This window comes from Brassica napus, unplaced genomic scaffold, assembly GCF_020379485.1.
Source record: "Brassica napus cultivar Da-Ae unplaced genomic scaffold, Da-Ae ScsIHWf_2336;HRSCAF=3015, whole genome shotgun sequence".
NCBI lineage: Eukaryota > Viridiplantae > Streptophyta > Magnoliopsida > Brassicales > Brassicaceae > Brassica > Brassica napus.
Genome location: NW_026015706.1, coordinates 1 through 15,932, shown reverse-complemented (window position 1 = coordinate 15,932; position 15,932 = coordinate 1). Strand labels below are relative to the sequence as shown.

The window sequence follows — 15,932 nt, the reverse complement described above, 5'->3', positions numbered from 1 at the left end:
TAGAATATTTCCATTTTTCTTAAGGACATCCATGTATATTGGAATACTTCCTCTTTCTCTTGGGTTTAGAAAGATTTCTTCTTGTCTAAGCTGGTTACCTTATATTAAGGAAGATTTCCATTTATCCTTAGGCAGAAGAAATCACTTGACCTGGAAGCCGGAAGCCGGAGGCAGGACCCTGACCCGGGGGCAGGACCCTGGAAGTCGGAGGCAGGACCCTGACCCGGGGGAAGGACCCTGGAAATCGGAGGCAGGACCCTGATCTGAGGGCAGAACCCTGGAGGTCGGAGGCAGGAACCTGGAAGCTGGAGTAATCTCTTCATGGAATATTTTTCCCCAACAATACTCATGTGCCCAAGACGTCTATGCCACAAGACTGTCTCATCTTTAAATGGTTTCTTCATGACACTGCTGTTTACTTCACCTGACCCAGACAAGGTTCCCTGAAGAGCTAGTTTACCATTCTTGTAAAACCTAGTCTTTCCATGTCCACCACTGTGCTCAAAGCCAAAAATATCAAGTTCCTTCTTAATTCTGGAAAATATCTGACATTCGTGAGTGTCTTCATAGAACCACCATAAGCTTTGATGTTGATTGTAACTGTCCATTGCACTCCAACCATGCAATCATTACCAAGAAGAACTTGTCTCGAAGTCAGCTTTTGGAACATGTGAAACCAATCCTCCTACACGTCACGTAGTAGGAACATTCAGAATCAATCACCCACTTATCATGATGCCACTTATCTGAAACCGACAGTGCATCATCCTCTGAATAAGGATTTATCACAACAGTTGCCTCAGCTTCATCTTCTCCTCTGCCATACTTCTTCTTGTATGCATAACATTCCCTCTTGGTGTCTCCCTGCTTCTTGCAGATCCAGCAAGTTATCCTAGACCTTAGGCTCGATCTAGACTTGCCCTTATCATTCGTCACAAGAACTTTCTTCTCAGTCCTTCCCCTAACATAATATCCTTCACCATTATCATGTGAAGCCGGAGAGGTCTTGAGATCCTGATCTTTAGACCTTGCTGCACTTGTCACCTCTTCCAACGATAATGTATCCTTATCGTACTTAAGCGTTTCCTTGAGAGAGTTGAACCATGAAGAAAGCGAATTTGGGAGCAGAATCGCTTGTACCTCCTCTGACACAATTACATTCACGCTTGACATGTAAGAGACAATATTCAAGAATTCATCAATATTCTCATCCATACTCCGAGTATCGACCATTTTGAAGGTATAGAATTTGTGTTGCAAGTGAATTCAATTCGGTACAGTCTTCGAAAGATATAACCTCTCCAATGTAGACTATGTAGAAGCAGCCTACGTACACAACTCGATCTTCCTTAACACGTGATCTTGAACACTGAGAATGATCAGATTCATCGCCTTCTTCTCTGATCTTTCAACCTTTCAGCTTCCTCTTTCACCAACCGCTCCTTGTAAACATCTTCGTCTTCATCCTTCCAAATCGCTGATACAGAAGGTGACGTAGATTCTTCTAATACATCCTTTAAACCAAGGACAGACAGATGCAGTAGCATCCTCTTCTTCCACAATGAGAAGTCTCCCTTCCCATCAAACCACTCCACTTCAATTCTTGCATTCGCCATTAACAACCACCAACCTGGCTTTGATACCACTTGTTGAAACCACAATGGCAATAACTGTTTGACGCTAAACCAGAATCAAACATACAAACTCCGACACACTCTCTGACAAACTCGCCAACGTAAGTTAGAAAGTATAAGTTTGTAGAATACTGGAGAACAGAAGAAGAACGCGAAAAAGATAGAAGAATGACACAAGAAATTGTTTACCAAGAGTTCACCTAGAATGACTACGTCTCTGGGGCCAAGCTCAGTCTTTTCTTGGACAAAAGAAAAGAGTACACACGAGCTCCTCTTATATAGTAGGAGTCAAAAGGCGGCTCTAGGGTTTTCGACGATCGTAATGGCGATTCCTAGATCTGCCTGATCTCGCTGCCGTGGCCTTTTCGCTCTGTCTCCGCCTGCTTTCTCCTGGCCACAAGGGAGACTACCGTACACTCCTTGTAGGCGCCTCCATTTCGTAGTGCTGGTGACGTAATTCCGGTGGAGTACCTCCCAAGCATTAGCCTTTGTCTTGATCTTTGGAATAGCGATCCCTCTGATTATACGCTCGTTGACGTATACGCATCAGAAGGTCTCGACCGGTTGACGACCCTGATCAAGGGTTCTCGATCGTTTTGTCCGTCTCGTACAAGGCAATCTCGCTTGTTTGTCTGTCTCGATCAAGCCCTCGTATACATCCGTTGGTGATACACGCTGATCTGAGTCTGGTTTGTAGTGAGATACTGGTCTGATCTGAAACGGTTCAAATCTCCGTTTCTACTTTTGTTTACGCTTCTGTGTGATCTCATATCTTTGTATGGGGTCGTTGAATCGTCTGAGATCCGCTCATCAGGCGGATATCAAGGGTAAAGGGATCCTCTATGAGGATGATGATGCACCCATTAAGCTGGTGGATCGCGATGATTCTTTTGTAATCAAGGAGTTTGGTTTGGCTCTCATTGGCAAGATTCTTAATCCAAAGAAGCAGAATGTTGAGAAGCTGTTGCAAACAATGCCTTCTCAATGGGGTTTGTCTGAGAGAATTACCGCAAGTGATCTAGGGAATGGGAAGTTTTTATTAAACTTCATGACTGAGGAGGACCTGAACTCGGTGCTGAGACGAGGCCCATTCCACTATAACTTCTGTATGTTCGTTCTGGTGCGTTGGGAACCCATTGTACACGATGATTATCCATGGATTATTCCTTTTTGGGTACAGCTCATTGGCTTCCCCCTTCACCTTTGGACTGATGCGAATCTAAGAAACATAGGAGGGAGAATTGGCCATGTCGATACTCTGGAGCTAACTGAAGGCCGCATGCTTATCGATGTTGATTCACGCCGTCCGCTGAAATTCTCTAGAAAAGTGGAATACGAGGGTGACGAGGTCACGATTGAAATAAAGTATGATAAGTTATTCAAACACTGCACCACATGTGGCCTGTTATCTCATGAGAAGGGATATTGTCCCAATGTTGACGTTCGATCAAGGCTACAACATGTGGAAAGACCTGTGTTCTCGCGACTGCAGCAGAATCAAGATGTGTCTCGTCAAAACTGGGGGAGGGACGCTCTGGCAAATACTAGAGCTACTCAGCAATCTTCGTTGCAGAGTAGAGGTATTCAATCCTCGCAGTACTATACGTCCAAACCCTTAAGGTCTGATGACATGAGTACTTTGGGACAGGCAGCTCGATATTGGGAGGATGATAGCAGCCGTGGACGTCATTCTGATAGGATTATCCGTAGCAGAGATGATCACTCAAGGAGAAGTAGATATGGTGGGGCACGGGGTGCAGGTCCTTATGCGCGCCCAAGTGAGAAGATATAGAGACGACACCGAAGTTGCATGACAGGCTGGGAAGGAATCAGATTGAAGGTGATTCTGCAACCAATGCGGGCTCAACATCCCGTGAGATTGTTCCTTATGAACGATCTCCAACGACAACATCGCCTACCAATGCGGGCTTAGCTGAAACGAGGAGCGGTGAGAGATTAACCTACAGGAAGCTAGCAAGCACCATTGTGACTCCAGTGCGCGCAGAGCAACCCATGGAGAATAATGTTACGTTGCGTGGTAAGGGTGAAGCACGAACGATCGTGTTCTCCCCTTCGGGAAGCGCGGAGACAAGTCACCCTGATGATCTTATCATTGGGGCGCTGAGCGATATGGAGCTAATGGATCAGTCGGAGGGAGCACTAGCGGCTGATGGAGCTGATGGTGACGATGGTGATGACCTGCTAGAGCTTGATCTTATGGTTTTGGAGGAGAGTAAATCCCAGCCGAGGCCTATCGAAGACTCGGGACGTAGCTCCTTGAGGGCTACAAGAAGTAAGAAGCCAGGCGTAAGGAGCAATACCCCTTTGGGTATCAAAAATAGGAAGTTTGAGGTCCTTCGTAGGGGATCTCCAAGTAAGCATTCGACGGCTACAGGTTCACATGTTGCAGGGGGCGGTGGAAAATTAAGACGGCATCATGGCTCAAACAAGGCGAAAGACAAAGCATTAAAACTTGATGGTTTGATGAGTTCCAAATACTCATCGAGACATGATCAATGAAGACAGTCAGTTGGAACTGTCGAGGGATTGGGAACGACCTCACAGTTCGACGCCTCACGGAGATGTGTCAGAAGCATCGCCCAGGACTTGTGTTCCTTTCTGAAACAAAGAACAGGAGGCCGCTGTTGCAGAACATTCAGGCCGACTTAGGTTTTGATCATTTGTTTACTGTTGAGCCACTTGGTCTCAGCGGAGGTTTAGCTTTATTTTTTATGGATGATTTTCAAATTAATGTTTTATTTTCGAATAACCGTATGATTGACATTGAGGCAGTCATAGATGGAATTAAAGTCTATATGACGTTTGTTTATGGGGATCCTGTATTAGACAGACGAGATCAGGTTTGGGAACGTCTTACGCGTTTTTCAACGACAAGAACTGGACCTTGGTTTATGATAGGTGACTTTAATGAAATTACGTGTCATGAGGAAAAAGTAGGGGGAAGGCAGCGACCTGCTAGTTCTTTCCTGGCTTTTAAACAGATGCTTAATGATTGTGGAATGTTAGAGTTCCCTTTCACGGGTGACATGCTCTCATGGGTAGGCAAGCGAGCAGGAGGGTCTACAGTTAGATGTCGCTTGGACAGGGCGGTAGGAAATGCGGATTGGCATGAGAAGTTTCCCCATTCGAGTATAAAGTATATGAGGCTGTGGGGATCGGACCATCGTCCGATTCTTGCAGATATACTGGTAAAGCCAATGATGAGATAAAAAAAGTTCAAGTTTGATAAGAGATGGCTAGATAACGAGGAGCTCAGGCAAGTCATCCTGGAGGGATGGAAATCGCCTGATCTCCCTCCAGATGCGTCTATTATGGAACATATTTCAAGCTGTCGAAAGGCTCTGGGAGAATGGAGGAGACAACATAATATTAATTCTGCGAAATTAGTGGAGGAGCTTAAAGAAAAAGTGGAGGCCATGTATGCGGATAACAATGCCACAACTGAGGAAATTGCAGCGGCTTTGAAGGAACTCTCTGAGGCTCTTAAGGCCGAGGAGATGTTCTGGAAGCAGAAGAGTCGGGTGTTCTGGCTGAGAGAGGGGGATAGAAATACAAAAAATTTCATGCCTTAACGAAGCAGAGGAGAGCAAGGAATAAAATTACGCAGCTCCAAGATGGAAATGGGAATATAGTTGAGGATGAAGAAGGATTAGTAGCCATTGCTACTAGCTATTTTAGACAGATCTTTGAATCGTCTAATCCTGAGGACATTGGAGAGGCACTAACTCAAGTTCCTACGACAATCACTGGGGCAATGAATGAAAGCCTTACAGCTCCGGTAACGGAATGGGAGGTCAAATTAGCACTTTTTGCTATGCACCCAGAAAAGGCCCCAGGCCCAGATGGGATGACTGCGCTATTCTATCAGAAATTTTGGGATATTGTAAAGGAGGATTTGACTCTTATGGTCAATAAATTCCTTGTCGAGGGAACAGTGGTGAATGGATTAAATGATACGAATATATGTCTCATCCCGAAAACGACCAAGCCTAATGATATGGCTCAGTTCCGACCCATAAGTCTGTGTAATGTCAGCTATAAGATAATCTCGAAGGTCTTATGCCAGAGATTAAAGAAAGTGCTACCAGGATTGATTTCGGAAACCCAGTCAGCCTTTGTTGCTGGGAGGCAGATCTCAGACAACATTATGATTGCTCAAGAAATGTTTCACGCATTGAGAACCAAGCCAAGTGGACGCAGTAAAAGGATGGCCATTAAGACGGACATGAGCAAAGCGTATGATAGAATGGAGTGGTCGTTTATTGAAGCTGTCATGCGTAAAATGGGCTTCTCAGAGATTTGGATAACCTGGATAATGAGATGCATTACGTCGGTAAAATACAAGGTGCTTATAAATGGCCAGCCAAGAGGAAATATTGTGCCTGGTAGGGGCCTAAGACAAGGAGATCCTTTGTCTCCTTTCATTTTTATTCTATGCACGGAAGCGCTCGCTAGCCTTCTCAATCATGCAGAGAATCAAGGGAAGATAACGGGGATGCGTGTCACACGTGCGTGCCCCTCGGTATCCCACCTTCTCTTTGCTGATGATAGCCTTTTCTTTTGTAAGGCGGAGCCCCGTGAATGTGAAGAAGTAATGAAAGTAGTTAGGATATATGGTAAAGCATCTGGCCAGTGTATCAACTTTGATAAATCGTCCTTACTCTTTGGTAAGCGAGTTAATGCAACTACCAGACAAGAGGTCAAAGATGCACTGGGAATACAAAATGAAGGAGGGATGGGAACCTACTTGGGTATTCCAGAAGACATAAGCGGCTCCAAGTGCAAATTGTTTGCTTTCCTTAAGGATAAGTTAATGCACAGGGTAAATGGATGGACGGGTAGGTGGCTTTCAAAAGGAGGAAAGGAAGTATTGATAAAATCGATTTTGTTAGCTCTCCCGACTTATGTAATGTCTACTTTCCTGCTCCCTTTGGAGATATGTGAAAACTTAGCTAGTGCCATTGCACGCTTCTGGTGGAGCTCGAATCCCCCAAAGAGAGGAATACACTGGGCGAAATGGGAAAAGGTGTGTGCACCAAGAGAGGAAGGTGGGATTGGGTTTCGTATGATCCATGAGTTTAATCTGGCATTGTTGGCAAAACAATTATGGAGGTTGGTTCAGTTCCCAGATTCATTGGTTGCCCGGGTCTTGAGGGGAAGATACTACAGATTAAGTTCTCCGCTGAGAGTAAACTCTACCAATAACCCATCGTATGTGTGGAATAGCATCTCTGCTGCAAGGAAGTTGCTACTACTGGGAATCAGACTGAAGATTCACTCAGGATATGATGTTAAGGTGTGGGAGGATCCGTGGATCCCAACGATCCCATCAAGACCGGCGGCTCCTGTTGCGCCTGTTATGCACCCCAACATGAGAGTTAGCGATCTCATTAATCAGACATCGAAGGAATGGGATGTTCGGCTTTTGGAGAGCTATGTCAACATGGACGATATACAGCTTATAAGGAGTTTAGCCATAAGCTCATCTCATCGCCGCGACTCCTTCTGTTGGAGCTACACAAGAAACGGACAATACACAGTTAAATCTGGATATTGGGTGGCGCGGAACTTATTAAAGGTGGAGGAGGAACAGGAGGTTTTGGAGCCAAGTATCACCAATCTTCAAGCTTTTGCTTGGAAGCTGAAGGCGCCTACGAAGATACGTCATCTTATATGGCAGTTGTTGACTGGGCACGTGGCAGTAACAAGGAATTTAGCAAGACGCAATATGAGATGTGATAATTACTGCCCGAGGTGTGGAGAATTAGAAGAATCTGTAACTCATGCCATCTTTGAATGCCCGCCAGCGCTACAAGTTTGGAGCCTATCAGCAACCCCAACAGGCCCAGAGGTATTTCCAGTATCAAGCATCTACACGAACATGGATTATCTATTTTGGAGGAAAAACTCTATTATTGAGCCGGAACAAGACAGGGATCCTTATCCCTGGATAATTTGGTATATATGGAAGGCTAGGAATGAAAAACTATTCAGGGGGATAGATAGAGATCCTTTGGAGTTAGTTCGATATGCAGAGAGTGAATGTCGAGCCTGGTTTGAGGCGAATGAAGTGATACAACCAGTGCCACAAGGAAACAATATGGTGATCCCCCAAGTCATAAGCTTGGGCAACATATGCCTGTTAGATGGATCTTGGATAGCATCGGCCAACTTTAGTGGATGTGGATGGGTGTGGATGGACAGTAGGGGGAAGGCTCAGCTTATGGGGTTAAAAAATATTACTCGACGTGAATCAGCCTTGCACTCGGAAGTTGAAACACTACAGTGGGCAATGGAGAATATGCTTCAGCAATCAACATGTCAGAGCTTTGGGACGGATTGTAAGGACCTGATTGCTATGCTAGAGGAACCTCATGCTTGGCCAAGCTTTGCGACAGAATTGGAGAAGATCGAGACGCTACGGATATGCTTCCCGGAGTTCAGCATTACTCATGTCCCACGAACGCAGAATCAATTTTCAGATTTTTTAGCTAAGACTGCTAGATCCTCCAATAGGGAGTTACTTTTCATTGGTTGTTCTATTCCGGTCTGGTTACCCAGACCACCTCAAGCCTGAGTAATAGAATGGCCGTTTGACGTTAAAAAAAAAAATATATATATATATATATATATAGTAGGAGTCAATTACATTAACCTAGTTGGATTAGGGCATTCGCCCCTTCCCATAAAACCTATAAAGAATATTTCCAAAATACTTCCAACTTCCATAAACAATGAAAGTAATATTTCAAAGATTCTATCAACTTCCATAACTCCATAAAAGTGATATTTCCCTTTCCTAATATGACGTCCTTATCTTAGTTTAAATTATGCGATCTTTTTTTATTTCCGTCACCAAATTCTGACGAATTTCCTGACGGATTCTTTGACGCAGTCTCTGTCGCAGTCTCTGTCGCAGTCTTAATGAATCCCAACAATCAATATTAAAACATAAGATCCTCTTCCAATTGATGTTCAAAACAAGGATTAAAATGCCAGGAGTGAAGGGAGTGATCATTGCAAAACAAGGATTAAAATCCTTGCAGTTCAGTAATAGCTGGTCGTTTTATTTTAAAAGTATGCTATAACGACCAGCTATCACTGAACCGCCGATGAAGTTAAAGTTAAATGCAGAAAATTAATAAACAAAATATAAATTTTTCTTTTCAAATTGACTAGAATAATAAAATAAATACACTAATTGCTAACACATATAACATATGCGCAATCCTCATGAAATACCATCTTTGTTCTTACAAAATATTTTTAAGATAATTCAATTCAAAGCTAAAATTCACCCTCGAGTCTAAACTTCAATTTATCATGATCACCTAACCACGAGTTAAACTCTCGTTGTCTCTAGACTTCTGATATACCATAGACTTTACCATTTTTAGCCGTGGTATATAGGTGTTTAAGAACTATTTATTATATATTGGAGTCTTTTTAGCACATTTACAGGTTCATGAGTGTTTTGGAAGAAACTCGTAGCTGACCATCGAACATATCTTAAAGTCAACGATTAGAGACAAACATCGATCGACGCACACCCTGTGCCGTCGATCGACAGCGAAGCGCGCAAAACCCATCTAGGTTTTCAGCCGGCTTAAAACCCAAGTCAAGACATATCTTAAATATTCTATGCAGTTTTATTTATATCTTGTTATGAATTGCTTTGCTATGTCTGAGTAGTTCAACTTATTAGGTTTAGGGTTCAAATAGGATTATGAAGGATTAGCCCCAAATATAGAATTTCTGAGTTGTTAGTGATATCCATCAATTGAGTTGATCTTATTGCTTGTGTACTAAAGTAGTTAACTAGAACCCTGATACTAGGATAATTAGGCGTAAGCGAAAGCTTGGTATTTCACCAGAACTGATTGATATTGTGCTAGGATTGCTAGAAATAAACACAAGTGGATTTAGGAAACCTAGTGAACATAATTCAAACCCGCTCGCTAAAGCTTGCTGCAAAGTACATTGATCGACAACCCTATCGGCGTTCTGAAAGGTGTATCGATCGACTATCCATAGATGGTATCGATCGACACTTTCTCAAGATCAACAAACGATAGTTGAGATCTAGACAATAGACACTCTAAACAAACAGAAGTTGATAGATTATTATTTAGTTTGAGTTCTAGAATATCCAATGTACAACCCTAGCTTTTATACTATTATAATCATCATTACCTGAATAGAAAATCTAAGTCTAATGCTTTCTCATATTGTTTACAAACCTCAAAACCAACCAACTGAACAAATGCCTTGTTCACCCTGCCATTTATTATTTACATTATTTACCTATCTTAATCATAAACAATTTAGATCTATTGTGTGCCCTAACTCCTTGTGGATTCGATCCCTAAGTACTACAACTCTTATTTGAGAGAGTAAATCACTCCTTAGGGTAATTTGAGTGATATCAACTTCAATCTTCTAAATCTCAAGAAATACGTCAACAACTACGTAAGCACCTAACGAAGAGAAGTGTCACCAAAAGGTTAATCACAGAAACAACAAACAAAGATATCTCAATTTTCTTTTTTTCTGCAAAGACACCTTTATTTCATGAGGCGAGTCCTCTTTGTATAGCAAACCTAAACTTACTCCACAAGTTCTTTCAAGAAACTTTAAATAACTTTTCTTTTTCTTTAATGAAAAACTTACTATTTAAGTAAACTCTCTTTTGCTTAATAGAAAACATCTATTTATGTTCAATAACATATCTTCTTTCCTTTTCCAAGCTTAGCAAGCCGAACCACATCACAAAACACGAACTCCTATATAGCTCCTTCTTCATGACACTGTCATCTACTACCTCCTATAGTACTTCGTGAACTGATACAAACACTACATACATATACATCTTCAATTTTCTGTTTTTGACTATGTATGTGAACTCATCACCTCTAGATAGAAATCCTCATCTTCAATCTTCCCCCTATGATACACATTATGGTCAAAAACTAATAGAAGATTGCCACCCTTCAAACTGAAGATTGCCACCCTCCTATAGTACTTCGTGAACTTATACAAACACTACATATATATGCATCTTCAATTTTCCTGTTTTTGACTATGTATGTGAACTCATCACCTCTAGATAGAAATCCTCATCTTCAATCTTCCCCCTATGATACACATTATGGTCAAAAACTAATAGAAGATTGCCACCCTTCAAACTGAAGATTGCCACCCTCCTATAGTACTTCGTGAACTTATACAAACACTACATATATATGCATCTTCAATTTTCCTGTTTTTGACTATTTATGTGAACTCATCACCTCTAGATAGAAATCCTCATCTTCAATCTTCCCCCTATGATACACATTATGGTCAAAAACTAATAGAAGATTGCCACCCTTCAAACTGATGATGAAATCCCATTGAACCATTTCCATAGTGATCAATCTCCTATACCATGTATTCTTGAACCTAATCCCTCCATGATTAGCTCTTTGAAAAAACTTGAAACAATCACATCGAACATGTCTTTGAACTCCACAAGAATAACATATTGGACTTTGAAACATCATATGATAAGACTGCTCCATCTAATTCTTCTCCCTAAACATTTTGAAATATCTTGGTCTAATATGCCAACAAACTTCACAACGATGAAAAATAGGTCAAAACTTTCTTGAGATGCGCTCTTACGGTCAGAAAATTTACCCGAAGCAGTCGATGTAGAATTACTTGTAGTAGTCGCAGTTTTCTAATCAGTCACAGTTTTCTCATCAGTCTTTTGTGTGATGCTTTCCCTGCATATATCTTAACCACTCGCTTTGTAGTAGATGATACTACAACCTCAATTTTTCCTGCTGATACGAAAACACCTTCAGCTTTATAAGATTCCCTTGAAATCCAAGACTACATCGATCACCTTTCCCAATGCTTAGAAGATAATCAAGTTGCTTCGTCCCATTATTCAGCATCCTCAAACTCTTATGTGTTTATGAAAGTTAAGTACTAACCTTTCGTGCCTTTTTATTTTATTTCTAAAGCACATTTAAGTGCTTCAAAAACCTTAAATTCTAGCTTGACTTTCTCCTTAACCGGCATTGAATTCGCCTCAATCATCTTTAGCTAATTCTCATACAATCTTTCATAGTTCTCAGCAAGCTCTACATAATCCATACTTCCATCAACACCATCACCATCACTTTCAGATGCACATTCTAACGCTCACGCAGATCATGAAACAAATTTTGTTAGAGAGCTTGACTTCAAGGTTGGGAACGCCACAAAATTCTTAAGCTGCTAACCATCATCGTAATCACTTCCAGAGTCATTCTTGGCGTCTCTCTTCTTCTTTTGCTTCTGTAAATCTACACATTCAGAGCGAACACGTCCAAATACCTTGCACTCAAAAGCATTATATCTTAGATGATGACTTTCCCAAGTCACCTCTTCTTCCATTCTCCTTCATGCCTTGCTTTTGCTTCTGATACTTAGCAAAAACATTTTGACAGCACGCCGTAGGAACTTCAGAAAATGAACCTTTAGAACAATTCCATATGGATTTTCTTCTTTCTTATCTTCATCTCTATATGACTTGCTTAACTAAAAAGTTTGAAGAATTCCAACAAACTCATCAACAGACGACTCATCCAGATTATAAGCTTCATCAACAACAAAAATCTTTGACTCAAACTTTGACAGCAACGATTTCTTCAGATTCTTCACCAACTTCTTGTCTTTGTATTTTTTTCTAAGCGCAAAACATTCATTAAATATGTCACACAACTTAACACTAAACTGAGCCAAAGTTTCCTCTTCATCAATCTTTAGATTCTCAAATCTAGATGTTAAGATATCTAGCTTAGTTTGTTTGACACTTGTAGTACCTTCAAACATATTCTCTATTGTCTTCCACGCCTTTTGAGTTAATGTGCGTTGAGAAATAAACTTGAAGTAGCTTGCATCAATCACATTATAAAATGTAGTCTTGGCATTATAATTGCAACTTGAAACTCTCTTCATTGATCTCTTGGCTTAAGAATTTCAACCTTATCATCACCGGATGGATGGCTCCAACCAGCTTCAATAGAACTCCAACAGTCCTCATCAAGACCACTGATAAAGACTTGCATAATAACGTTCCAATACATGTAATGGATGAATCAAGACATTGTGGTCTTGTCATATACGTTCCCTCTTGATATGCCTCCATCAATTTTGATTCAAAAACCGTGTCCTTCTTCATGAACCAGTTTATGTCATCACCCTTTAGGATCTCACCAATGACTTAGGTGACCCGCTATGATACCAATTGAAAGTGTGAATGATACGGTCAGAGTAAAGTGCAGAAAATAAACAAGACATAAGTTTCTTTTTTCGAATTCACTATAACAAGAAAGCGAATACACTAACTCGCTACGCATACAACATGCACAACCCTACTGAAGTACTGCCATTTTCCATTACAATGATTCTTTAAGATAACAAAAGTCAAAGCTAAAACTCACCGTAGAGGACTTCAATTTATTAGGATCACCTAATCCTGAGATAAACTCCCTCTGGGTCTAGACTTCAATCTTCCAAATATCTGGAAATACGTCAACAACTAAGTCATCACCTCACGCATAGCAGTAACACAAAAAGCTTGATCACACAAGCAACAAACAAAGATCTCTCAATTTTCTTTTTCTGCAGAGACATATTTACTTCATGAGGCATGTCTTCTTTATATAGCAAATCTAAACTTACTCCTCAAGTTCTTCCAAGCTTTTGTAACCAAATTTTTTAATGGAAAACTTACTCTTCAAAAATATTTTGGTTGATAGAAAACATCCATTTGTCTTCAAGAATATATCTTCTTTCTTTTCCCATATTAATCCATCTTTCTAGGACACATATATGCTACCTAATGTATTGCTTCACGAACTGATAGACAACACTACAAAAATATACATCTTCAGTTATGTCCATAATCATCATTGTTGAAGTGTGAGTTGGGTATATGATTAAGAGGTGATTAAGATGATTAAGGGACAAAAGTAGGTCAAAAATCTCATTTGTATTAGAAAAAACTCGAAGTGCAAGAGGAGATTACAAACGTGAGGCGAGGTCGATATTTGAATCCAGCTCGCTCCTACAAATTCTCTCGGTAAAAAATGTATGTCCTCCGCTCGATTAGCAAAGGTCTTCTTTTATTGACGAAAGTGCGCTCCGAATATGGCAAAAGATAGTTCGTCCTTTGAGATGAGGTCATATATTCAGTTCATGTCAGAGTGATGTCACATATTCTATGCGACGCAGGTTCAGCTCGCCTCTTCCCTAGGTATTTAATGTGAATCATTGACTAGTTAGTATGCCTTTGACCAGTTGGCACACTTGCTGGCAGTATGGGTTGTGAGCTCGCCAAGTCTCTTTCATCTCCCATACCCTTTTTAGTGAGCTAGGCTGATCTCGTTTCTTGGGCCTAGGTTAAGAGTGGGATTTTCCCAGAACCAGGCCGGACATTCATAGGGGTGCGCAGCTCACCTCCAACAATGAGTCTCCCCCAAATTGTTGGAGAGATTCGAATCCGAAAAATAGTTTTGGATGTTTTGTGTGGTTCTGGGAATCGAGGTCATTGCTATTATTTATTTGATTGTTACTTTATATATTATGGGGAAGGAACGTCTTTTCGTGTCAGAGATATGCGAATCTTCGCTTTCTTGCTTTGGATATAAGTACCATGATTCCTCACTTTGGTCTCGTAGGTCTTTATTTGAGTTCGGTTGCTATTTGTCGATCTATTTGCTTTTGGTGAGGTGATGTCTAAGACAAGGGTTGAATCCGAAACATCTTACGGTTTGTCTAGTAGCTCGTCGGGATCCTCCGAGTCTGACCTTTCTCGCACTCCTACTCCGTCTCCTACTATGTCTGTGCTGATCAAAGGCTTGGTAGACGCCTCTGTGCTTTACTCCGATGATGCTCGGGGAAGAGGTTGTGGGGGTCGTTCGGGGCAAAAACTTGTTACTCTAGCTCCCCAGGTTACGAACGCGTTTGGTCCTTCCTCATTTGATGAAACTTCTCTTTGAGCTCTCCACGAACTCCGGGTGTTCCTTGTAATGTCGAGATAAGGATAACTACCTCAGATGAGCATCCATGGGATCCTCCTGCTAGGTTCATATATATGTATGAATTGTTTTTCAAGTTTGGCATGTGGTTTCCTATTCTAAGGTTGCTGGTGGCTCGATGCGAGGAGCCCGACATAGCTTTTACCCAACTCACGGGTCCATCGATGAAGACGTGCGTGGCAGTTGTTTCGAGCTTGTTTTTTTGGTGGACCCTCGGTTGTTTCGGAAGTTTACTAAAATTAGTAGAAACAGATTTTTCCTCGTAACGCTATACCTTAGTTTTATGGCTAGTAAGAAGCTGATTTACGTCGGAAAGGAGACGAAGGTCGATCGTGGTGGATGTGCTATTTTTTTATAGAATTAGTTAGGCGTCTGTTCCAGATGTGAGTCGGTGCTACTGTGGATCTTGGAATCTCGACAGAGGTGAGTGGACCTCTGGTTGTATTTTATACTCCTCCCCCCCCCCCTCCCCCGTTTTTGTTTAAATGGGCTCGATGAGTATTTTTTTTTTAGGCAGATCGTGATTCGTGTATTTATCCATGGTCACCGCGGTTTGATGGTGACATTTGTGCCCTATTGTACATATGTTGCCAAAATTGGGCCTACTTGCTATATGTTCATCTTTATTTGAAGCAAGGTAGCCTCTCTTTCTTCTCCCCCCTTTAAAAAAAATGGATTTCTATTGACGTAACATATTGATTTAAAGTCGTAGTCTCTGATCGATCCTATGTTGTAAGGAGTCTGCCTGCTCAGAGAGGTAGGAAGAGAAAAATGAGGTCTCCCGGTGGCGATATGAGAGCTGTCGACGATCATGTTCGGATCGTTCCGCATCTTGGTTATGTTATTCGTGCTGATGCGCCCGCTACATATTTGCCTAAAATCCTGCTGTTGGTCAGGCGCTTCCCAACGCTTCCAAATCGGGAAATCTCATGCTGGACCGATGATAGCCGTTCGGGTATCTCCGGTTTCCCTGATCGCTTGATCTTTCTTTCGTCATCCGCCGGTGCTTAGTGGGTCTTCGCCTGCATGCTTGCTTAGTGATTCTTTGGTTACTCGCTGGGCTCATTTTTAGGTATAATGGCAAGGATGGCTTTATTTGATCGAGAGGCGTGTGATCGCTTATGTCAAGATTATGGACGTCTGTAGGGCCTCCGAGAATCTGCGTTTATTTTCAAGAATTTTATTATGGCGATCTCGTGATGCG

At 41.6% G+C, this 15,932-nt stretch overlaps 2 protein-coding genes across 2 annotated transcripts; both read left to right on the top strand.

Moving 5' to 3' along the window:
• Positions 1–2,412: 2,412 nt before the first annotated feature.
• On the top strand, positions 2,413–3,426 carry LOC125600637. The gene has a single exon (XM_048773270.1). The coding sequence runs from the start codon at positions 2,413–2,415 to the stop codon at positions 3,424–3,426; it is 1,014 nt and encodes a 337-aa protein (XP_048629227.1).
• Positions 3,427–5,409: 1,983 nt separating this feature from the next.
• Positions 5,410–14,689, top strand: LOC125600636. Its single transcript, XM_048773269.1, has 3 exons — positions 5,410–5,988; positions 6,328–8,109; positions 14,432–14,689. The coding sequence occupies exons 1-3, from the start codon at positions 5,410–5,412 to the stop codon at positions 14,687–14,689; spliced, it is 2,619 nt and encodes an 872-aa protein (XP_048629226.1).
• The last annotated feature ends 1,243 nt before the right edge of the window (positions 14,690–15,932 follow it).